The following is a 26,155-nucleotide window of genomic DNA, read 5'->3' as shown; positions in this document are numbered from 1 at the left end:
TTCTAAAAGTAATGGGCATAAGGTGAAGAAGTCAGAAAGTGGAGAACAAAAGGCCTTCAGAAACTTTAACAAATTTCCATTTGCAAAAGACATGAGATATCAAAGGTCAATTCTTGGCAAAATTTCACAGGTTCCATTTATCACAGCCCTGTTAGTTCTGATAATTTAGTTTCTATACAAAAATGTAACAAATGTCTGATGATTCAGAAAGAATAAACTGGGAACTTTCATACTTCATAGACTGTTAACCTCTGCCAATGTTCTGAAATCAATCTAGAGCCTCATCTTGTTAACATATCCCAAAGTCAACCCAGGTTCCAATGCAACAGCTGACGTTCTTTTGAGTAGCAAACTGAAATTGGAAGCTCATGCTCTACATATATCTTAGTCAGCATTGCCTTAGAATGAAAAAGGCATCAGTTTAATTTTGAGTTAAATAAATTAATGTAGCAAAGGCAGGGTTCAAAGAAAGGGTTTGACCTTTTACCTTTTCAGTACACTTTCTGATGGTGCCAGTGAGTTCGCTCACCACCATATCTACGCACTTCAAACATGGTTCCTTCAGCTTTTGGATCTGCTTTTTCACTATAGCCTCAAAAGCAAGGTCAGGGGTGAAGAGCCCAGTTCTGCATTGCATCATGGGAGGAAAATGACAACAAGGGTTGGAGGCAAGGAAAGAAGGTGGGGAATAGCAGGGAGTGGGGATGAAAACATGGGGAGGACATAAAGCAAAAGGAAGAGTAAGACCTCGGTTACCTTTAAGGCTTTCAAACTGAAGGTGAGGATGGGGTGGTGTGGGAGAAGGGGTGGGAGAGAGCGCAAGTTACATCTGACAAACAAGTATTCAATACATTGAGCATTGTATGGATGATATCTTTAGGGTCCTTAAGCTGTCTACAGAGAGATAATACAGCTTTAAGAGCTAATTTATAGAAGCCAGAAATCCAATCAGTCATAACAAAAGCACGAGAAACAGTTCTCAATAATACTGAGTAAGTTAGTTTGCTTTGGACTTTGACAGGTGGAGAGAGCATTTTGAGAACCAGCTGGTCAATTTTTGCTCCAAAATGGCACATTTGTGATCAAAAGCCAGGTCAGTGACAACAGTTGCTGCATTATTTCTATCTGTACTATCAGTGTTTGATGGTGAGCAACTCCTACAAATCAGTGCCCTGATTGGTCAAAGATAGGGGAAACTGCTCACAGTACTTAGCTCCCTCTCTTTCTTACATCTGAACAAAATCAGCTTGTTTCTCCCCACCTGGATTGTAAATCTGACAATTCAGTTATGTGTTGCTAGGAGTTATGTGAATATTGCAGATATTAATTCAAACAAGAACCAGTCTTCAGTTTTTACTGTAAATTGCAAGCAGTAACCCGAAGTTAAAAGCTTATTGACTAGGAGATATGGTTTGCAAAATTGTGACTATGAGTCGCATGCATATGCATGAGCCGAACGTTAAGGCACTGGGGTTGTGTTAGTTGGCCTGCGTCAAACCAGGCAACATGGGCTAAGTTACTTGTACCATTCTGACTTGATTTCAAGTTGGCAGACCTGAGTGATGTTGAAGCATGGTCACAAACTAGGAAATAGATAGTTTTTGTGTACTCGGGATATTTGTGTACAGTCCTGACAACATTAATTTTGGGTGTGTGGCTCTCTGTCTTCAGAAGCTTTTAGACTATTTGTGTGGGTTACTTGGTGACAAGCTTGTTTGAACATTCAGAGATGTCTGCCACTGTTGGTATGTAATTCAAAGGAAGCATTGTCAACTCAAAATATTGAAGTGAACAATGTCATTGTAACTATTGAAGTTGTAATGAATCACCTACTGTTACCTTTGATTCTAAGGGTATAAAAATATGATGTTCTTTTGAGCTTCTATCAAGAATGTCTCTATGAGAATACCTGCTTGTTGTGCTGAATAAACACTTCTATATCACCAGCTCCAGTGTCTCTCTGGTGACCTCGATGGCAGTCACATTTGGGGACTCATCTGGGATATATTCATGAACAATTGTGTGGCCAGTGACTTAAGCAATTTAAGGGGGTGAGTATTTTCAAGAGTAGCACCCACACTTAGATCTGCTAATATCCATGACCACTGAATCACAAAGTTTAAAAGGACACAGCAGTGAGCTGAACTGGTAGATATAAAAGTGTGTTATGTGAGCATGTGTATTTGTGTAAGGGACCAGCTATGAGGCAGTTTTGGGTAACTTAGAGAAACAGGGCCACTAGTTTCAAAAGGTGGCTACTGACCATTCAGGATTCCAGAAGGGTCTGTGTATATTCCTTCGGGAGACTGTATAATAGTATACTCCTTTGTGAGTGTGTTAATACGTCTTAAGATTAAATTTGAAACTCTGGAGTAACAGACTTTTATATAAAAGGTATATTCCCTAATAATTATCATAAACTTCAGTCAATTACATCTAAAACTGATATTAGATGTCTACTTTGGAATTTGGACTCTACACCTCACTCTCCTTTAAGAGTTTGACTACTGGGATGAAAATGTTGCCTTTGGTTAAGAGGGTTGGGCCTATACCCTTTGGCGTCTAGAAGAATGAGGGGATTGATGTTAAGGATGTTGAGATGTTTCCCCTTTGGGGCTATCTAGGATTAGGAGGCACAGTTTCAGAACCCATTTAAGGAGTTGAGGGAGACTCTCAAAAGACTGTGACTTCTTATAATTCTTGACTCCAGAGAAAAATGGGAGAATGAAGGATTTTAGGGACAGGCAGGAAAGTGAAGGTAAAATCAAACTGATATGACTGACTTGTAAAGGAGACCATTGCTCCTATTACTAATGTTTTTATGTTCCCATTAACATCTGTCTTGGACAGGCTTTTGGTCATCTAATCCAAACTGCAGCAGTTAACCCAGTCCTGTTTCAGAGTTTGCTTAGTCTTACAATACCTCCTAGGATGGTCAATTATATATCAACAGATGCTATACAAGCACAGGGCGTTGTGTACTCTCAGTCAATGAAAGAGTCTTTCAATGTCTACAATTAAGATTGGACTTTATTTGATTAATTCTTAATCAGGACCCTCAAAATACATGATCTCATACCTGTTGGCTCACCCATTTCTTTGAATAATTATTACAGGGGCAACACAAAAGGGTAGATGCTGAGTCACCTTCCCCGAGTTGGAGAGGTGCACAGGAGGTGGTACAGCTCACAGATCTGCTGCCTCACAGTGCCACAGACTCAGGTTCAATTTGCACACTTACTTTGTGAGCACCTGAGATATCTGAGTTGGTGGGTTAGTTAACCACTGTAAGTTGCCCCTGTGTTGCAATAAAGAAAAGTTGAAGTATAGAATCTTGGTGTAATTGATGAAAATTAAAAATTAAGTGAATGTAAGGTTAGTGTGAATGATTTGCTGATGGTTGGCATAGACTTAATGGTCCAAATGGCCTGTTTCTGTGCTGTGTGGGTCTATAATCCAGTGATTTTTAATATTAATGAAGAGTTAAAAATTGGAGGGGCCTCATGGTCTTCCATCTAAAATCCAAAAGTTTCTATTGTCCTTCCACTCCACATGCTCTGAAACCTTATCCACTTCCCCACTCTTCATACTCTGATGCTTGGAGCTTCACTTAGAGAAGCTGCGACACAGGTTTCCTTTATCGTCTGACTAAATGTGCTTGAGGAAACAACTCATACAAGAGGTACACCTGGAACTACCCAAAGTATCCAACGGGGCTGGGACAGAAGCACTTGTGCTATTTGTCAAAACAACACAGGGTGTGCTGACTGGCTCTATAATGGCCTAGTATGGGAACAGCAATGGCTCTGAATGGAAAATCCTACAAAAGGTAGAAGATTTGGCCAGTACATCACAGGTAAAACTCTTCCAACTATTGAGCACATTGACGTGAAACATTGACGTAGAAAGGCAGCATCCATCATCAAAGACCCTCATCACCCAGGCCATGTTCTTTTCTCACTGCTGCCATCAGGTAGAAGGTACAGGTGCCTCAGGATTCACATCACCTGGTTCAAGAACAGTTACTACCCCTCAACCATCAGGCTCTTGAACAAAAGGGATAACTACACTCATTTAAGGATTCTTATATTGCTATTTCATGCTCAATATTTATTGCTATTTATTTATATCTGTGTTGGCATAGATTGTTTAGAGTTAACAGTTCCTGCTGTTTACAGTTTACAGTTACTGTTCTATAGATTTGCTAAGTATGCCCACAGAAAAAGAATCTCAAGGTTCTATGGTGAATGTATGTACTCTGATAATAAATTCTACTTTGAACTTTTTGACAGAGGGGCTGACGGGGAGGCCATTTCTAGTGGTAGGAGCATATAGTAGATCATTACAAAAAGAAATAAGAAGAACAATGAGCAAGGAACTGGAAAATAAAATGACAAATTAAATGTGTGAATAAAGGACTGGTGGAAGCAGATTAAATAACATTTTTCAAAAGGCTGTTGGAATAAAATAAATTCCAGGAATCAGGGTCTGCGTGCGTGTGCATTACTTTCTGTTCCAGTTGTGCTGCTGTTGTATTCCAGTGAATTAAGGTTCTAGAGGTGATGGAACATTGGTTATCTGCTGCACCATTGTCCTCTCATTCTTTAGTTTGAATTGTCAGCCCTCTGCTCCATTAAATCTGTAACTGTTTTCATCCATAACCTATCAAGAATGCACATTCAATATGTCTCAGAGGGGCAACAATTTGTACTTGGATCCCCTAGGAATTAAGAACTACCTGAACTCAACTCAAACTGAACGTTGGGAATTAGGTTAGGTCAAGATGGGGAAGGGGGGACATATTGGTGGTGGGTTGGTCCCACTGTGCATACCACAGCATAATCCCAGTTGGAGGACCACAGGACCTGTTGACCGTATTGACAAAACCACCCTGTTAGGCAAATAAAGATCTGTGACGCCTGAATTCTCCATTAGTCAGGGATAAAAATGACCATTAAATACTTGTTTGTCTGGTGCCAGCATTCATCTCCCCTAGTGAATACCAGGAAACCACCACACTTACAGGGGAAGTGACGTGCCATCTTAAGCCCAAAATTAGCATCAGCTGAAAACAAGAGTCAATTGAAAGATTCCTGAAAGAGGTTTTTGGCTCAATAATGTAACAAAGGCCATCCACCTGCTTTTCCACCAGCCAGCCTGATTTTAAATCTGGAAATCCAAAAGAATTAGAGCATCCTGATGCCTTCTCTGTCCTTTTTCTCCCACTTGATGTGCAAGGCATTTGCTCCAACAGCTTTTGGCAGAACACTAACGACCAGAACTCAAGCCATGCTTCCACACAGCCTAGCCTGTTTCTTCTCTCCAGGGCTTGGACCTTCCAGAGTTAGCTACTTCCAATCTGAGGCCTACTTTAGGCTTCTGCTTGCCCCACTTCATTCCTGTGTCCTACTGTCATCACATCAAGGAAAGCATGCCATGTCATTTCCAGCTGATACAGTCGGGCATAAACAGCTGTTTACAAGTGCTTGGGCTTAGTGTGCAGTAACATGGCCAACTGGCCTCATTTGGGAAAAAAAATGGAGACAACGAAACCTATGAGGGGTTTCTTAAGATGTGATTGTAAATTTGATTTGCACTTCTCAATGAGGTGAAATTCTGTTTTCTAATCTCTTCTCTCAGTTTTCCCCCTTGCAAGCTCTGCAGTAATCCTCAGGAACTCTACATTCCCTTATTTCAAATGCATTCCAGATTTTCTTAGTTCTGTCTCTGATTGATGTGCTTTCATCTGCCCCAGTACCCATCTTCGTAAACATTTCCTTCCCATCCTTGTAACTTGCCTACTGCCCGTTACACGGCTGTCATTTAGGGCAGCAATGAAGGTCCTCCAACAGTGTCTGTCCATATTGTCGCACACAGGTGAAGAAGGATTCTTTATTGCTGTTTCCGTAACAATTTTCTTTTTGGACCACTCAGGGTTGTTAGCTGTCAGCTGAACCCCCAAACCTGAAGAATCAGCCATCCTCATAAATTTCCTCTTAAATCTAACCTGTCCCATCCCCTTTGGCTCTGTGTCAATTTTTTGCACCCACAATTCCCTAAAGCAATTTGGAAAGTTGCTCTAAAAGGCAAGTTGTTATTGTAAAAGAAAGCAGTTAATGGAACAAGTTAGGAAAGCATTGTGCTCAGGCATCTGCGTTTCACAGTCATTTTCAGCTCCATTTTAAAGCAGTCAATATTAACACGATCCTTCATGTCAAGTAGGCATTTTGACATGAAGGATATTATTTTATCTGAAAACTGTTACGAATATTAACTAAGGCAGATGTGCTGTGTGTGAACATGCAGGCGAAATAGTAGCGTGTGCCTGCAGCCAGGTTACACTCGCTCGCTAAGCCCAAACACCCAAAGGCCATCCCATAGGCAACTCTCTGAAGATCCAAGAGCAGGCAGCAAGTTTCCAGGACTCCATGACAGCAAATTACCTTCTTGGTACACTGCCTAACCGTACTGATTAACTCATTGATAACCATGTCCACACATTTGAGGCAGGGCTCTTTGATCTTCAAGATCTGCTTTTTCACAATCGTTTCAAATGCCATGTCGGGAGTGAAAAGCCCCGTTCTATCAAAGTGAGGAAAAACGGCAAAATATTGAACATCAAACATGCTTAATATTTAAGAAGAAAAGTACAATGTTAGAAAAATAATGCGACCAGCCTGGACAACAATTCTCAAGAGATCTAACCCAATTTGAAGCTCCATCTTTCTCTTGTTTGCCAGCACATCAAGATGAGAGTTAACTAATGGTAACTTGTGCCAGCACCCTATAACTTTCAGTATAGATTACGTGAGTTAGCTACTGAGTTGAATGCTGACTGTCACATTGCATACTAGCCTTATCTTCACCTCTAACCCAACCAAATCTTAACTTTCCTTGACAATGTTTCTTTCTGTTGCCTGTTGTAAGATGGCCAATTAGTGTTCATTTTCTTTTAATATATAACTATGAACTCTAACCGTAGCTGAACTCTGCCGTAGTCCCAAACCCAACTGCAAAAGGAGGAGGGTTAGATATGGGGCTAGCAACCCCATCTTGTAAAAACCTAGTGCTACAGAAACGTCAACAGAGGCTCCAAAGACCTCATCCTTGGGAAAGGAAAGATCTGTAAAGATGGGCTACACCTGGGGACAACATGAAAGAGTGGCCCAAGATAGAGGACTCTGTGAGCCGCTGTCAGCACCCTATGCCCCGGTAGGGGTGGTGGGCTTAAGAAGAAGAAGAATGGTAACTGGGAGGCGCTGATTCCCAACTGATTTCATGTAAAGCCAGAAAGACACCGAGCTCTTCACTCTGGGCTAGAATGAAATCCACACTTAATAGGTGAAAGGTTAATAAGCTAACTTACCAATAAAATGTTCTCTTCAACAAGTTAAATAAAACAATAAATCAACTTACTTACAATATTTAGAATCAGAATCTCATAGGAATGGATACTCTTGTTTCAAACAAATATCTATTTGGCAGTTGTAGTTGCAAGTCTGAATATCCAATATCTCCAGTGAAAATATTGATTGAGGGATATGTCCTACATCAGCCCCATTATTTTGTGTGGCTACCTTACCTGGATCAGACTGATTGAACCGCTCCTTCAGCATTAGTCAGAGACAAGGTAATGAAGCAATTGTGACATTAAGATCATTTGCATAGTACAGCAGAACTGAAACCCTACTATAAGACAGATTAAATTAAATAAATTAAACAAATCATTTAAGATAAACTAATTGTCCTTTGAATTCTATAGAAGTCATTCAATTTAAAATAAATGGAACCTCCCAATGTTTTCTTAAAATTTAATATCTTATTTTTCAGTTTGTCCTAATAGAACAGCTGACAGTGTTGGAAGCATCCTCAGAAACTCTTAAATTCCTGGAGTAATACGTATTGTGATTAAATCCCTGAAAACAAATTTTCAAGGGCAAATTATATTAAAGAGAATGGTGAGCCACTTCTAAAATTAAACTAGGCTGACCTGCTGAGTATTTCTTGTTTTATTTCAGGTTTGCAGCATCTGCGGTCTCCTATCTTTGACTCCTGTTCAGTTTACATCTTTGAGACAAAGATATACCAAGTTCTTGCTCTACCCCTCAGGAGTAGAGATGAGTGGACAACTTCACTTTCCTCAACACTGAACTGATTCCACAATCTATAGATTCACTTTCAGCAACTCTACTACTCAGGTTCTCAATATTATTTATTTAATATTCAGTTGTTATTATTATTTGTTTAATTTGCATTAACACAGTTTGTCTTCTTTTGCACATTGTCAATCTTTATGTATAGTTTTTCATTGATTCTATAGAATTTCTTTGTTCGACTGTGAATGACCACAAGAAAATGAATCTCAGCCTAGTATATGGTGACATATACGCACTTTGATAATAATTTTACTTTAAACTTTATGAACAGTCCTCTCCAACGTTTTTTTTAACAACTGGCATTTAGATGGACAGCCTCACCAACCTGGGTCTGTCTGCCTCACTGAGCTACAGTAAAAGGTACTGAATTATTTTAATTTGGGAATATTTCCAAGCCTCAGTGTGTAGCAGTATTCTTCTGGTTGGCCTGAAAGCTCCAGCATTGATTTCCAGTGCTCATGCATTAAATGAAAACTATTTCCTCACTGTGCTAGATTTTATGGGAAACTCACACTTAAAACAACATTCATAAATGCAACACATAATGATGTACTGGGAACATCTGTAAGCGGAAGCTTCACCTCACAAGACAGTCACAAGCATAATCCAGTGCACCAGAAACTCTGCCCAGCCTGACTGCGGTGAGGCAAAGCAGAGACATAATAATTCTGTGGACTCCATTCATTGCCAGCCATTGAGCTACTGTTAGGAGGCAGCCTTCTCAGAAAATCACACTGTGGTGATGTGAATGGATGAGAGAGGCAAATAGAGATGGGGAAGGTATGAAGGGATAGTAGAGAGAAAGAGAGGGGTATAGGAAGACAGAAGGAGGCAAAGAGAAGAGATGGATTGGGGAAGGCAAAGGCCAAAAGAAAAGGGGGCAACAGGAAGAAAAAAGAGAGAGAATTTGGAGGTGAGAAGGCAAAAGGGGTAGAAAAACAGGGAAGCCAGAGGCAGGGAATGCTGAGAGGGAGTAGGATAACAGGGAGAGAGAGAGAAATAGAGAAAAATAATGCAGAGAGATGGAAGCAAAGGTGGGGAAAAGGGAATCATTAGGAAAGAGAGAGAAAAGCTGAGACAGAATAAAAATAATGGGAGAAGTAAAGAAAAACTAAACAGTTTACAGAAACAAAATGAGAAAAAGCGAGAAAAAGGGAAAGAGTCCAAACCACATGACCAGTGATTTCCCAAAAGGATGATCAATCCTTATTCCATGGATCAGGTGGAGTCTTTCCAGAATAGGAAGCTGGATTTCACCTTGGAAAACAATCACCACTGCCTGGAGCAGTTTTTGACAGGAGGCATTTTTTAAAATTGAACTGAAGTAATCGTTCAGTGGGAATGCTACCAAGGGAGTCAGGACTGAGAGCTGCAGACACACACTGCTTGGCAGTAATGATTATTTCAGCTTTCCAACTCAATAAAAAAGTGACTTTTATTTTGAAGAGTATTATTAATGGAACAGAGCTCAGTCTCCAGCTGTGGGCGGCTGTGGTGCAGAACCTAATGAAGCAGAATTTCTGATCAGCTCTGAAATGGCTGCTTGCAGAGTTACTTCAGTGTTGTGTGCCAAACAAAATAGATCATGATGTGGGGGAATTAGCAATCCCATCACTGTGGGAACCTCACATCACCCCCTTATTGTACTCAAAAAGAGTAATACATTAAAGTTGAGCTTCACTTCAAACACATCTTATGAGGAGATTGATTCCATCACACCTCCAGGTCACACCTCAAATGTTTCTCCCTTGTCAACAGCAGCATCTGTAGCCTCATATCTTTGCCACTAGGTGGAGCATCGAGCTCCAGTAGCCACAGATAACCAACACAGCAGCACAATCAGAGGCCATTCAGTTCACCTGGTCTATGCAGGTGCTTAACATCTTCCTTCATCTTCATCTAAACTCCATCATACAAAATTTGTTTTGACCTTACAAGTAACTCAAGGCATGGTGCAGTCTCCTATTTCACTCTGTGTCAAACAGTTCCAGCAGAGGCGTTCTCCCCAGCTGTATCTACTTAATGTTGGAGTTTGTCTTCTGTCCTACACCATGACATCTATTTTGTACCTCTGGCCAGCAGGAACTGGGCTGGTGTTACCTCAAGCACTTAGTGTGCATTCGTAATCCCAAGGGAAGGATTAATTAATTAATTCAGACTGAATTAATCCAATTCAAAATCATAGAAATTAAAGATGGGAGGCCAGATTTGTTTCTCTCTCAGACAGTTAGATCCTTTTCCCACTCTTCACAATATATCCGCTCCACTCATTCAGCCCACAGATTAAGATATAAAGCCATTGGATCCCTTCAATTGAGACTCACTACAGTAGGAAAGAGCAGTACAACAAAAACAGGCTCTTCATCCCACAGTGTTGTGCTGAACTAATTAAACTAGTAACTAATGCCTAACTTAACAGACACTATCTGCCTACATGAAGTCCATAACCCTCCATTCTCTGCCTATACCTTCATATGCCTATCTTGTTAGGCAGGTGCATTGTTTAACTTTGATTCCATTGAAATATTCTCCTGGACTGGATGGATGTCTTATCCAAAAATACCTTCAAATGTCCTACATATTGACACAGGAAACTTATACAATTCTCATAAAATTTTATTTGCTTAATGAACTACTTCACTTTAAACAAAATAAAGGTCATTGTCTTTTAAACTGGTTTGGTGTAATGAAAAAGCTGAGCATTTAGTTCTCGCAATCTTATCATTTAAACGATAGGCAATTTTTTAAATGGTTTGGTCAGAATCCAATTAATTGTTCCCAATCACGAGTTTTAAATCCCATCATCATATAAGGTTGTCATACTCTTCTCCAAAGTGGGAAAGGAGATGAGAAAGGGAAAGTAAATGAAATTGTTGAAAAAAAATCACTTCAAGGTTTCCTCTGTCCTCAATTGCACCACATGGACACAGCGAGGAGGCTATGTCTCCGTCATAATGAAAGATTGTCAGAAAGGGTCCAGAGCACCAGGAGTTTCAACAGAACCCTTCTGTCAAACTATCATTTTACAAGAATAAAGAAAAGTCCAAGATGAATACCCCTTTCCTTTAGTTAGAGTCACGGACACCTTTTCGAAGAGAAAGGCAAGAGTGATAAAGTACATAGTCAAAAATAGATGACAGTCTTGAGGTTTTATGGATACATGCCTGATTCCATGGATATTCTTGATGGCGTAACTAATCTCTCGTCGCAGTTCCTTCTCATCAAACTCCATCTGAAACAGAGAATAACACAGGCACTTTAACCTGGCAGAAAGTAACAATCCTGTCTCCAACTATAACTGTTATCTCCCCATTGGTGTTGAACAGAGAGAATGAGAGAGAGAGAACAACTCAAATACCAAAGAGAATCTCCAAGACCATTCCTCATTGGTCAGTACCACTTCCCCATCACATTGGAGCCAGGCTCACAAACACAAGAGATTCTACAGAAGATGGAAATCCAGAGCAGTACACACACAATACTGGAAGAACACAGCAGGTCAGGCAGCATCTATGGAAATTAATAAGCAGTTGATATTTTGGGACAAAACTATTCATCAGGATTGGAACAGAAGGGGGGTTGAAACCAGAGTAAGAAGGTGGGGGGAGGGGAAGGAGTACAAGGTAGAAGTGACAGGTGAAGCCAGGTGGGTGGGGGAGGAGGAGTGAAGTTAGAAGCAGGGAGGTGATAGGTGGAAAAGGTAAAGGGTTGGAGAAGACAGAATCTGACAGAGGAGGAGAGTGAACCGTGGGAGAAAGGAAAGGCGGAGGAGCACTGGGGGGAGGTGATAGGTTAGTGAGGAGAAGAGGGGAGCCAGAGTGGGCAATTGAAGAAGAATGAAGGGGGAGGGGGAAAACTACCAGAGGTTCAAGGAATCGATGCTCACGCCATCAGATTGGAGGCTACTGAGATGGAATATGAGATCTTGCTGCTCGAACCTGAGAATGGCCTCATCATGGAGGTAGAGGAGGCCGTGACCAACATGTCAGAATAGGAATAGGAATTGGAATTAAAATGTTTGGCCACCAGAAAATCTTGCTTTTAACAGATGGAGCAAAGTTGCTCAACACAGCTGTCCCCCCAGTCTACCTAAAGTCTCACCAGTGTGGAGGAGGCTGCTTCAGGAGACAAGTGCCCCTTCTTTCTGCACACATGGGGAGTGGCATAAAATAGGGGGCAAGAGCAGAGATGCCAATAACTGACTCCACGCAACTGGATTGTCACTGAACCAAAATTTGTGACACCAATGGCTGAAAACAAACGAGTAGATAGTTGATTAATTGTGTAGTCCACAACCAGCTGATGAAGCCTAGTGTTTGTTCCCCATCACCAAAAATCAGATACGATTGAGAAGCAGCCAGAGAGGTGGTATTTAACAATGCACCTACAATGAGATCCAAAATTAATTCAAATTATATTTGAGTTCAACCAGACTTGGAAAAGTGGTTGATGGTCTGCAAAAGAGCTGAGTATGCTGGTCTAAGTGGACCCTATAATTACATGTTCATTTACAGTGGGTGGAAACATGTTCATCTCTACAATTATGCTACTAGTAGTCTTCAGGGTGGAGAATTACAGGAAATGTTCAGACAATTGTTTTGAGGACCAGTATTCTGGACCTTTCTCTGTACGAACTATGGAGTTATATAACTGGGACACAGTAAACTTAAACTAATTTCATCTGATATTTCGACAACAGGAGGCATCTGTTCCACCTGCGCAGGCCTCGATGCTGGTGCAAGGCCCTGCATTGGTGTCTTGTATTCCTGAACCAATAAGTCTGGCAGTGACTGTACGCAGAGTACAGACACGACTGGTGAGCAGATGACTAAAATAGACCCAGGAACAAAATTACTCATTCCACTTGCAGCTTCTGAAGAATTAATGATTATCAGCACACCCTTTGCTGGATCAAAGCCAGTGTGGTTGTTCCAGCTCCAACTGGTGGTCCGTGTCCAAGTTGCAGCCCCCCTAATGTACATCTCACCAGAGAAGGAGTGACATCTCTGCTCCAGCAGTAGAAGGAACAACCCTGCAGGGTCCATAACAGTTACCCCACCTCAGTGACACGGGAAAGCAGCAGGGGTTCCGTTTGAAATTAGTGAGAGCCAAACTGCTACAGATCAAACAGCTCCAAGGGAAGCCACATCTCTAGTTACCTTGACAAGCTCAAAGGGGAACCTCTCGTGGAAGATTCGGTTTATCCTCGCCCCACCCGACAGCTCGTAGGTGTCAATCTGATCCCCTGATCCTTCGATGCGTTTCTCAAAATCTACAGCAAATTGCTGAACCATCCTGTCAAAAGAACAAGAAGCTTCATGTCATGCATCGAATATCTCTCTGTCTGTTTTAAATGCCAGCCTGGCTCTGTCGACATCCTTTAAAACCTTTGGCTATTGATTGCACTTTGAAAACATTAAGTTTCACAGCCTCTTGAGAGGCCCAGGTGGGATTGCGAGAGAAAATAACTGCTGGAACGCAGTGATTTGAGCAGCAGAGGAAGTTAGATATGACCCTCGTGGCTAAAGGGATCAGGGGGTATGGAGAGAAAGCAGGTACAGGGTTCTGAGTTGGATGATCAGCCATGATCATACTGAACGGTGGTGCAGGCCCAAAGGGCCGAATGGCCTACTCCTGCACCTATTTTCTATGTTTCTATCTTAGCGGGAGAGAAATGGTCAATATGTAAGATCCCTTTTTCAACACCAGATACTGGAAATCTTGAGCAATACACATTAAGTGCTGGAGGAACTCAGCAGATCAGGCAGAACCTACAGAGAATATTTACAGAAGATGACCCCGTAGCCTTGCAGGTAAAGTATTGCTTCACCTGGAAGGACAGATGTCACCTTGAGCAGACTGTTTTTCTTACCCCAAACTCCAGCATTTTCAGCCTCTTGTGTCTGGCACGGACAGATGCTCTCCCATTTCCCCCGGAAATCGCCTCACCACTATTCAGCATATGTACAAGCAGCGCTGCCCCAAAAAAGCAACATCCATGATCAAGGACCCCCACCATTTGGGCCATGCTCTCTGCTCGCTGCTGCCATTGGAAAGGAAGTACAGGAGCCTCACGTTCTATACCACCAGGTTCAGGTACAGTTATTACCCCTCAACCATCAGGATCCTGAACAGTATGGATAACTTCACTCATCACAACACTGAATTGATTCCACAACCTATGGACTTAATTTCAAGAACTCTACAAGTCATGTTCTCAGTAATTATCTACCTATGCATTTAAGTACTTGTTTGGGTGTTTGTTTGTCTTCTTTTGCATATTGGTATGGTTTTGTGTTTAGTTATTCTTTGATCTATTGTATGCCTTTGTTCTACTGTGAATGCCTGGAAGGAAACAAAGCTCATGGTGACATTAAAACACTTCGAGGTTTACTTTGAACTTTCTTCTCTGCAGACCTCTCGTTGAAATATGCAAAAAACTGAGTCAGCCTTCAGTCACTGATACAAAAATGCGTAGCAACAGTGGGAAAAGCTGTTTATTTAAGACAGGAGTCTAACCTTCCCTGAATGATAACAGATGGAAAGCACCTTAATGCAGGAAAATATCCCCTTGTGGCGAGCCACTTTCTGCGCAGGCGAACCGGCTCACAAATAGCCAGCGCGCGGGGAGAGACTTTGGTAATACACCTCTGATGTCATTTCCGCCCGGAGAGGGCAGGCGCTAGGGATTAAATGCCAGCGCCGCGAAGTTTGAATAAACTAGTCTTGAAACGACTTACCGACTGCGTGTCGTTATTTCAGCACGGTGTGTAGCACAACGCTACATTGGTGACCCTGATGATCCAAATGGGATTTGGACCAAAGATGACCGACTCTTCATCTGTTCACGCAGTTTCGCTAATACTGCCAACTTTCTGGACGCTGTGACCACGTGTGTGGTTTAGCCAAGCAGAAGCCCAGTTCCAGATTCGGCAGATATCTTCTGATTCCACGCGTCACTACCACATGGTGAGTGCCCTTGACCAGGAGACGGCCGCCCAGGTTGCGGATTTCATACAGTCGCCCCCGGAAGAAGGCAAATATGAAGCATTCAAAGCGCTGCTCATTGGGACCTTTGGCCTCTCACGGCATGAGCGGGGTGCCCGCCTGCTTCATCTGGACGGTTTGGGAGACAGAGTGCCGTCAGCATTGATGAACGAGATGCTGTCCCTGGCTGATGGACTCAAGCCCTGCCTCATGTTCGAGCAAACGTTCCTAGAGCAACTGCCCGAGGACATACATCTGCTGCTGGCCGACGCAGATTTCAGCAACCCCCGGAAGGTGGCGGCCCGGGCAGACGTGCTGGTGCAAAGCCAAGAGGGAGAGTGTGACGTCCGTCCATCAGATTACCAGGCCACGCGCCCAACAGCAGACCAGGCCAGGCCCAGCAGGGGGGCGCACACAACACAGAGGCAGGAGTGAGGAGGCCAGTGAACAGTGGTGTTTCTACCACCAGCGGTGGGGCACAAAAGCCCGCCGTTGTCGCCCGCCCTGCAAGGGCCAGGGCCAGCTGCCACTAATGACTATGGCGACTGGCCATCAGGACAGCCTCTTGTACGTCTGGGACAAACAGTCGGGACGCCGCTTCTTGGTCAACACCGGAGCGGAGATCAGCATCTTGCCCCCGACGGGGTATGACACCCACAACAGGCAGCCAGGACCCACCCTGAGGGCCGCAAACGGCAGCTCGATACGGACCTATGGCACCTGCACAGTGCAGCTGCAGTTCGGCGCCAGCCGGTTCACGTGGGACTTCACACTGGCCGCCGTGGCCCAACCACTCCTGGGGGCGGACTTCTTGCGAGCTCACAGCCTGCTGGTCGACTTGCAAGGGAAAAGACTGGTACATGCCGAAACTTTCCAGACGTTCTCCCTGGGTGAAGCCAAGTTGCCGGCCCCACACCTGGACTCCATCACACTGTCGGACAACGAATTCACCAGAATCCTGGCGGACTTTCCATCAATTCTGGCACCGCAGTTCACGGCAGCCATACCCAGACACGGGGTACAGCACCACATCCCGACCCAGGGACCACCCCTCCACGCCCGTGCACGAAGGCTCCCCCTGGAAAAGCTCTGCCTGGCGAAGGAGGAGTTCAAGAGGATGGAGGAATTGGGGATCGTACGGAGGTCCAACAGCCCATGGGCCTCCCCCCTGCACATGGTGCCCAAAGCAGCTGGGGGTTGGAGACCATGCGGCGACTACCACAGACTGAACGAGGCTACCACTCCAGACTGCTACCCCGTGCCACACATACAGGACTTTGCAGCCAACCTGCACGGGGCAAGAATCCTTTCCAAAGTCGACCTTGTCTGGGGATACCATCAAATCCCGGTGCACCCTGAAGACATCCCCAAAACAGCACTCATCACCCCGTTTGGCCTGTTCGAGTTCCTCCGAATGCTGTTCGGCCTGAAGAATGCCGCACAGACGTTCCAGTGGCTAATGGATGTGGTGGGACACGACCTGGACTTTGCGTTCATCTATTTAGACAACATCCTTATAGCCAGCAGTTGTCGTCAGGAGCATCTGTCCCACCTCCACCAGCTCTACTCCCGCCTGAATGAATTCGGCCACACGATCAACCCGGACAAATGCCAGTTCCGTCTCGATACCATCGACTTCCTGGGCCACAGGATTACCAAAGACGGGGCAACACCTCTGCCCGCCAAGGTAGACGCAATCTGCCACTTTGCCCGGCCCAACACGGTCAAAGGCCTGCAGGAGTTCGTTGGTATGGTGAACTTCTACCACCGTTTCCTCCCCTCAGCAGCCCGTATCATGCGCCCTTTGTACACCTTGATGTCAGGTAAAGGCAAGGACATTACTTGGGACGAGGAGGCCGCGGCCACTTTCGTCAAAGCCAAGGAAGCCTTGGCAGATGCCGCGATGCTGGTGCACCCCAGAATGGACGTTCCGACCGCACTCACGGTGGACGCATCTGACACAGCAGTCGGTGGGGTGCTGGAGCAGCTCATCGAGGGGCGCTGGCAACCCCTGGCGTTCTTCAGCAAGCACCTACGACCACCCAAACTCAAGCACAGTGCTTTCAACCGGAGCTGTTGGCACTGTATCTGGCAACCCGGCATTTCAGGTACTTCTTAGAAGGCAGGCTGTTCACCGTGTTCACGGACCACAAATCGTTGACCTTCACGTTCACGAAGGTATCCGATCCCTGGTCGGCTCGCCAGCAGTGACATCTGTCCTACATCTCGGAGTACACGACGGACATCCAGCATGTCTCAGGAAAGGACAACGTCATATCGGACGCACTCTCCAGACCAGCTGTCCAGGCCCTGTCCCTGGGGGTGGACTATGCAGCACTGGCGGAGGCACAGCAGGCAGATGACGAGATGCCCAGCTACAGGACCGCAGTCTCGGGTTTGCAGCTGCAGGACTTTCTCATAGGCCCAGGTGAGAGGACCCTCCTGTGCGACGTGGCTACCGGCCAACCTCGCCCCATCGTCCCGGCAGCCTGGAGGCGGTGAGTTTTCGACTCCATACACGGTTTGGCGCACCCATCTCTCAGGACAACCGTCCGGCTGGTCTCCAGCAAGTTCGCGTGGCACGGACTTCGCAAGTAGGTCAGTGAATGGGCCAGAACGTGCGTGCAGTGCCAAACAGCCAAGGTGCAGCGGCACACTAAAACCCCGCCGCAGCAGTTCGAACCCACCCACCGGAGGTTCGACCACATTCATGTGGATATCGTGGGCCCCCTACCAGTGTCCCAAGGAGCGCGGTACCTCCTAACTATGGTAGACCGGTTCACGAGGTGGCCAGAGGCGGTCCCACTCACCAACACATCTGCCGATTCCTGCGCCCGAGCACTGATTGCAAACCTGGGTAGCACGCTTCGGGGTACCGGCCCACATTACCTCCGACAGAGGCGCCCAGTTCACCTCCAGCCTGTGGTCGGCTGTGGCCAGCCTGTTGGGAATGCAGCTACACCACACTACTGCCTACCGCCCGCAGTCGAACGGACTGGTGGAACGCTTCCACCGTCACTTGAAGTCGGCTCTCATGGCCCGCCTGAGAGGACCTAACTGGGTGGACGAGCTTCCCTGGGTCCTGCTTGGAATTCGTACAGCGCCCAAAGAGGATCTGGACGCCTCGTCGGCGGAGTTAGTGTACGGCGCACTCCTGGCTGTCCCAGGAGAGTTCATACCAGCCCCAAGGGGGCAAGAGGAAGAACCCGCAGCAATCCTGGACAGACTACGCGAAAGGCTCGGCAACCTGGCCCCCGTACCGACTTCACAGCACGGACCCATGTACCCAAAGACCTGCAGAACTGTAAGTTTGTGTTTGTACGAAGGGGCGGACACCGGGCACTGCTACAGCAGCCGTATGAGGGGCCGTTCAAGATGATCAACAACAACGGGTCCACATACATTCTGGACATTGGGGGGAAAGAGGAGGTTTTCATGGTGGACTGACTCAAACCAGCCCATGTGGACTTGGCGCAGCCGGTCGAGGTTCAGACACAGCGACGCAGAGGCAGACCTCCCAAACAGAGGCTGATCCAGACTGTGGACATCGGGGGGGGTGTATCGCCGGTTCTGGGGGGGGAGTTATGTGGCGACCCACTTTCTGAGCAGGCGAACCGGCTCACAAATAGCCAGCGCGCGGGGAAAGACTTTGGTAATGCACCTCTGATGTCATTTCCGCCCGGAGAGGGCGGGCACTAGGGGTTAAATGCCAGCGCCGCGAAGTTTGAATAAACTCGTCTCGAAACGGCTTACCGACTGCGTGTCGTTATTTCAGCGCTGTGTGTAGCACATCGCTACACCCTGATAATACAACAGACATCGACAAGGATCTGTAATGACTTTGCAAACCCACAGGAACGAAAAAAGAACAGTCTGTTTGCAACTATTGACACATTGAGTCTTTAAGCTACTGGTGTAAATGGAACGTCTGCTGAGATGTTACATTGCTGAGAAAGAGGCACACCAGTGACTCTCCTGAACTGTAAGGTCAGGTACTAAACCTACACAGACATGGAAGAACAACATGATTAAGGTAATGCCACAGCGTATTACTCATGGGAGAAAACACTGAGAAAGGAAATTAAAAGATTCATCAATTAAGTAAGTTTTAAAGATGCCTTTAGAGGAAGGGAGAGTTGAAGAGATTTAGTTGGGGAACTCCAGAGCCAAGAGTTCAACAAAAATCCCAAACTTGATCACCCTATTTAGTCAACACACACAAAATGCTGGTGGAACACAGCAGGCCAGGCAGCATCTGTAGGAAGAAGCACCGTCGACGTTTTGGGCCGAGACCCTTCGTCTCGTCTTGGCCCGAAACGTCGACAATGCTTCTTCCTATAGATGCTGCCTGGCCTGCTGCGTTCCACCAGCATTTTGTGTGTGTTGTTTGAATTTCCAGCATCTGCAGATTTCCTCATGTTCACCCTATTTAGTTTTGGGTGAAAGAGTGGCTGATGCTCAAGACTAGAGTCAGAGGAAAGTGGAGATCTTGTAGGGTTGGATGGCTGAATAGAGATTGGTGGGGCCATCGATAGGAGGTTGACTGAAAAAGGAAAAGGCTAAGGGGAAGTTTTTGGAGTGAATCCCTGGTGTTAGCAGTAGTGTGGTGTGTGAGCAATACTTACTGGAGCAGTGCTTTGGTTTTCCTGGAAGGATCATCGGGACGGAAGTTCTTGTATTCGTCCACCTCTTTCTCAATGGACAGCAGCTGGCTCTGCAGTTTGTTGCGAAGGGCAGGCAGTGTATCTCTGATGTGGTTCGTCAATTGCTGTTGAAGGGAGAGTGATACAGAGAAGTGATGGGAGCACAGTCAACATCTGTGCTAAGGTCACAGACCGGTCTACATCTGTGCTAAAATCTCAGACTGGTCTACATCTGTGCTAAGGTCACAGACAGGCCTTCTGATCCATAATCCTCTAAGTTAGGCTCCATTCATTCCTCAGACTCCCAAGCCTGGCCACCTCTTATTTTCTCCTGCCTCAATTAAGAATTTATAAATAAAATTGGTCTAGAGAAAACAATCTTTCATTATTCCCCTTTCACCTTTCTCTCTAGTGTTGCATGCACCATTGTGCAAAAGCTAACTCATTCCCTGAGATTCCAGTACAACCTCGGAGTGCCTCCAAACCCATAGTCCTCCTCTGTGTCTGGAAGAGCTCCAGGGGTCTCTGCCATCTGCGGAGGAAGCCAAGAGGGCATTACCTGATTGAGGACCTTCTGGAGGTAAGGTGTCCCCATGCGGTCTGCCATGTGCCGGTAGGCCGGATGTGAAAGGAAGAATTTTCTCTCAGCTGCCAAAGCAGTTTGGATGTCTTTTCTCCCATCAATGTCCTTCTGGCTTCTGTTCACCACCCCGATGTAACCTAAAGGAAAGGATAGAAGGAGTGATGTCAGGGCCAGGCCAGGTCTGGCCCACCACACTGCAGGTGAGAGGTGTGGTGGGCCAGGCCAGGTCTGGCCCACTGCACTGCAGGTGAGAGGTGTGGTTACTCAACACTGGCACCCCTTCACTGACCGAGCCCTGGGCTTGGTTTCTAGCTCCTGCCTCAAACTCCGGAGGATCCAGGGTTGAATTCTGCTCCAGACCCCCAGCAAGTGGAGCAGGAAGCTCTGGCTAAGGATTCTGCCCTGTCAACCGTAGGGAATCTCCACTTTGTGGGGTGGGTCTCCTAACCACCATACCACATCTACCCCTTCCCGGAGTACAACCAGCCACCTGACCGGATGGCATTAAGGTGAGTACATGGAGAGTGATTACATGACAACGTTGCATAGTTCTCCAAGATTCCACGGACGTGAACCCCCACCCCCGGTCTTTCAGACAGAAGGGAGGGAACAGGGACAATTAAAGCAACACACACAAAATGCTGGTGGAACACAGCAGGCCAGGCAGCATCTATAGGGAGAAGCGCTGTCGACGTTTCGGGTCGAGACCCTTCGTCCGGACTCAATTCGTCAGGGACAGTTGTTGGATTTTTGCCCATGAGTTCCACAAGGGATTTTCACTGATATTTCCCTAGGTGGCCAGGGCTGAAACAAAGAGGAGAGGCACACTGTATTAACCGCAGCATCCCACCCCATTCCAAGGGTTATCTCTAAAGCAGAATCAGAGCCGATTCTCCTGTATCCTATTGACGAGCAAGCCTCCCATTCTCATCCTGCTTGGCTCCATGTGATTCCCCTGGGGTTTCCATGTTTCTATTTCAGTCCCAAGTGACCACCTCGCTCCACTGGAGAAGGTGGCAGCGTGCAGGAGCTCACCGTGGACCTGAGCAAGGGGCTGAGGTAAAGGCTCCACCCAGGATAGCTACATTCCACAGAAAGTCAAATGCCTGAGAAGTCAGACCTTGACACCACACCTCCAACGGGCCTGCTGACTGACTTTCACCTCGAACTTTCACCCCAGCAGTCAGCAGACCAGCTCAGCCATGAGGGCCTCCATTTCCCACAGTGCTCCCACCCTGCACTTCATGGTGACACCACACCTCCAACGGGCCTGCTGACTGACTTCCACCTCTAACTTTCACCCCAGCAGTCAGCAGACCAGCTCAGCCATGGGGGCCTCCATTTCCCACAGTGCTCCCACCCTGCACTTCATGGCGACGAGCCTCCAATTGGTGGTCAGACTCTCACCTTAATCATGGATTTCAAGCCTCATTTGAGAAAACATAGCAAACTAATCTCAGCTGGCATCCCAGTGGAGCACGAGTGTCTTTGGATGAGATGTTAGACCTAATCCTAGGCTGCTCTATCCTGATGACACGTAACATCCCCCAAGGAGAGTTATCCCTGGAAGAAGAGAATTATCTCTGGTGTTGCTGAAACAAATTGCTGGCCCTGCAGTCTACATTGGAACCATGCTTCATCAGCTGTCGTGGACCCTGGGAAGTCCTGGAAAAAAATGCAAGCCTTTCTTTCCTTCAGAAGCCATTTGGGTCAATGGTTACTTGCAGGGAGCTTGGGGGGTTTCAGCAGAGAGTTGCCTGTTCTGTGGAAGAGTACACAGCTACGGCAAGTGAAAAGAGCAACATGCTGGTGTAGCAGTTAGCACAACGCATCGCAGTGCCAGTGCCCCGGGTTCAATTCACGTCGCTGTCTATAAACAGTTCAAATGTTCTCCCTGTGACTGTCCGGGTTCCCTCCAGGGGCTCCAGTTTCCTCCACCTTCCCAAACATACAGGTTAGTAGGTTAATTGGTCAATGGTGCTATTGTGCTTGGCAGGCTCAGTAGGCCAGAAGGGCCTGTTACTGTACTGAACCTCTAAATAATGAAATAAATAGGCAGAGACAAGAGTCAGAACAACACATTTCAGGAGCCCATAAAGCATCGACATGACAGATTACCATGAACAGTTCTTTTTGATTTGGGCCAAGAGAAATGACAGGTGGGCTAGAGAGACAGAAAGAATTAAAACAAGAAACAAGAAGCAGCTAAGGGGAAGATGACAGCAGAAGGTAAGGAGGAGTGGCTGGAAACAGCAAACCTGCCCTCGAGCCTGGGTTAATATATCTCAATGAGTTCACAGAGCATTACGCTGACAAAGGAGGTTTAAACTAGAAGGCAATAGAGTGGTGTTTACCTCGTCTCAAGGGTAAGAGCTTGTTCTCCAGGATGTCACGGGCATCTGTTCCTTCATCCATTAAGTCCAGCTTTGTGATGACACCGATTGTGCGTAGGCCTAGGCATGGACAAAAGAGATGTCAGTCCAAAAGCACGTCCCAGGGTCACGCCTGCCATGTAGAACTGTTTAGGTTACAAAACCATAAAACATAAGAGCCAATTTAGGCCCATCATGATCTGATCCGCCACTCAATCATGGCTAACTTGTTTTCCCTCTCAATCCCATTCACTTACCTTCTCTCCGTAACCTCAGGCACCCTTGCTAATCACAGAACTATCAACATCCACTTTAAATAACCCCAATGACTTAGCCTCCACAGCAGTCTGTGGCAATTAATTCCACAGATTCACCACCCTCCAACTGATGAACTTTCTCCTCATCTCTGTTCTAAAGGGACGCAAATCTATTCTGAAGCTGTGCCCTCTGGTCTTAGGTTCTCCCATTTGCCTGGCCAGGCCCCACACAGTGAGGGCTGTGGAATATCTCACCAGCCTTCACTATACACAAAACCATTACCTCTCACCCCCCCACAATGGCTCCTTCCACTGCAGCCCAGTGCCTGGAAGGCGATGGAAGGATGGATTTGTTGCCCCTTTGTGTCTCATAACCTAAGAGCATAAGATACCAAAGCAAAATTAGGCCATTTGGCCCATCGTCTGCTCTGGTATTTCATCATGGCTGATCCAATACTCCTCTCAGCACCAATCTCCTGCCTTCTCTCCTTATCCCTTCAGGCCCTGACCAAACAAGAATCCATCAACCTCTGCCTTACATATACATAAAAACTTGGACTTGACAGCTGCCTGTGGCAAAGAATTCCACAGATTCACCACACTCTGGCTAAAGAATTCTAAAAGTACACCTCTCTACCCTGAGTCTATGTCTGGAACTATCCTCTCCACATTCACTTTATCAAGGCCTTACACCATTCAATAGATTTCAATGAGGTCACACCTCATTCTTTTGAATTCTAGTGAATATAGGCCCAGAGCCATCAAACGCTCTTCATATAACAAGCCATTCAATCCTGGAATCATTTTCATGAACCTCCTTTGAACCCTCTCCAGTTTCAGCACTTCCTTTCTCAGATAAGGGGCTCAAACCTGCTCACAACTCTCCAAGTGAAGCCTCACTGGTGCTTTATAAGGTTTCAACATTACATCCTTGCTTTTATATTCTAGTCCTCTTGAAATTAATGCTTACATTGCATTTACCTTCTTCAACCTACAAATTAACCTTTAGGGAATCGTGCACAAGGACTCCCAAGTCCATTTGCACCTCAGTTTTTGTATTTTCTCTCCATTTAGAAAACAGTCAACCCTTTCATTTCTTCTACCGAAATGCATGACCGTACACTTCCCGACATTGTATTCCATCTGCCATTTCTTTGCTCATTCTCCTAATCTGTCTAAGTCCTTCTGTAACCTCTCTACTTCCTTAAAATTACCTGCCCCTCTACCTATCTTCATATTGACTGCAAACTTTGCAACAAGGCCATCAATTCCATCATCTAAATCATTGACATAAAACATAAAAAGAATCAGTCTCAACACAGACCCGTTTGGAACACCACTAGTTACCGGCAGCCAGCAGAAAATGCTCCCTTTATTCCCACTCTTTGCCTCCTGCCAATCAGCCACTGCTTTATCCGTGCTAGAGTCTTTCCTGTAATACCATGGGCTTGTAGCTTGTTAAGCAGCCTCATGTGTGGCACCTTGTCAAAGGCCTTCTGAAAATCCGAGTACAAACAAACAGCTGATTCTCCTTTATCTATCCTGCTCGTTATTTCATCAAAGAATTTCAACAGATTTGTCAGACAAGATTTTCCCTTGAGGAAACCATGCTGACTACAGCCTATTTTGTGCCTCCAAGTACCCTGAAACTTCATCTTTTGCAATCAAGTCCAGCATCCCCCCCAACTACTGAGGTCAGACTAACTAGCCCACAATTTCCTTTCCTCTGCCTCCCTCTCTTCTTGAAGAGTGGAGTGACATTTTCCAATCTTCCAGAACCATTCCAGAATCTAGTGATTCTTGTAAGATCTTTACTAATGCCTCCATGATCTCTCAGCCACCTCTTTCAGAACCCTGGGGTGTACACCATCTGGTCCAAGTGACTTCAAACTTTTCAGTTTCCCAAGAACCTTCTCTCTAGTTATGCTAACTTCACACAGTTCGCAAACCCTGACACCTGAAACTTCTGACAGTCTTCCACAGCGAAGACTGATGCAAAATATTTATTCAGTTCATCTGCCATTTCATTCCCCCCCCCCCCCATTACTACCTCTCCAGCTTCATTTTCCAGTGGCCTGATATCCACTTTTTCCTCTCTCTTACATTTTATATATCTGAAGAAACTTTTGGTATCTTCTTTCATATTATTAACTAGCTTACTTTTGTATTCCATCTTTACCTTCTTAATGACTTTTTAGTTGCCTTCTGTTGGGTATTAAAAGCTTCCCAATCCTCTAACTTTTCACTAATATTTGCTCTATTATATGCCCTCTCTTTAGCTTTTATGTTGGCTTTGACTTCTCTTGTTAGCCACAGGTCTGTCATCTTTCCTTTAGAATACTTCTTCCTCTTTGGGATGTATATATCCTGTGCCTTCTGAATTGCTTCCAGAAATTCCAGCCATTGTTGATCTGCCATCATCCCCGCCAGTGTTCTTTTCCAATCAATTTTGGCCAACCCCTCTTTCATGCCTCTGTAATTTTCTTTACTCCACTGTAATATAGATAATCTGACTTTAGTGTCTCCTTTTCAAATTTTAGGGTGAATTCGATCATATTATGATCACTTTTCCCTGAGAGTTATTTTACCTTAGGTCTTTAATCAATTCTGGTTCATTGCACAACATCTAATCCAGAATAACTGATCTCCTGGTGGGCTCAACCACGAGCTGCTCTAAAAACCCATCTCATAGGCATTCTGGAAATTCCCCTTCCTGGAATCCAGCACCAACCTGACTTTCCCCAATCTACCCGCATATTGAAATCCCCCATGACTATTGTAATGTTGCCCTTTTGGCATGTATTTTCTAACTCCCATTGTAATTTGTAGGGAACATCCTTACTACTGTTTGGGGGTCTGTATACAACTCTCATCAGGGTCTTTTTACCCTTGCAGTTTGTTAGGGCTATCCACAATAATCCAATATCTTCAGATCCTATGTCAACTCTTTCTAAAGATTTGACTTCATTTTCTACCAGCAGAGCAATGCCGCCCCCTCTGCCTTCCTGCCTGTCCTTTCAATACAATGTGTATCCTTGGACATTAAGCTCCCAGCTGCAATCTGCTTTCAGCCATGATTCAGGGATGCCTACAACATCATACCTACCAATCTGTACTGCAAGTATAACTCTCAGTCCTTAGCAGCAACATGATGAGG

At 45.5% G+C, this 26,155-nt stretch overlaps 1 protein-coding gene across 14 annotated transcripts in view; it reads right to left on the bottom strand.

The window, feature by feature from the left end:
* Window positions 1–26,155, bottom strand: part of LOC140731261 (dynamin-1) — a 239,995-nt gene that overhangs the window by 123,248 nt on the left and 90,592 nt on the right. For 12 of the 14 annotated variants that reach the window (XM_073052829.1, XM_073052818.1, XM_073052819.1 and 9 more), the window contains exons 5-10: window positions 22,724–22,822; window positions 20,346–20,506; window positions 19,769–19,911; window positions 13,316–13,451; window positions 11,321–11,388; window positions 6,444–6,582 (exon numbers count right to left, since the gene is read on the bottom strand). In XM_073052829.1, coding sequence (XP_072908930.1) covers window positions 6,444–6,582; window positions 11,321–11,388; window positions 13,316–13,451; window positions 19,769–19,911; window positions 20,346–20,506; window positions 22,724–22,822 — 746 coding nt within the window. Of the gene's footprint in view, window positions 1–487; window positions 627–6,443; window positions 6,583–11,320; window positions 11,389–13,315; window positions 13,452–19,768; window positions 19,912–20,345; window positions 20,507–22,723; window positions 22,823–26,155 lie in introns of all 14 variants that reach the window. The other 2 variants (XM_073052824.1, XM_073052827.1) reach the window with 1 other exon arrangement.

The sequence above is a fragment of the Hemitrygon akajei genome, chromosome 7 (assembly GCF_048418815.1).
Source record: "Hemitrygon akajei chromosome 7, sHemAka1.3, whole genome shotgun sequence".
In the NCBI taxonomy this organism is placed as follows: domain Eukaryota; kingdom Metazoa; phylum Chordata; class Chondrichthyes; order Myliobatiformes; family Dasyatidae; genus Hemitrygon; species Hemitrygon akajei.
This window is presented reverse-complemented; position numbering and strand designations above follow the sequence as displayed.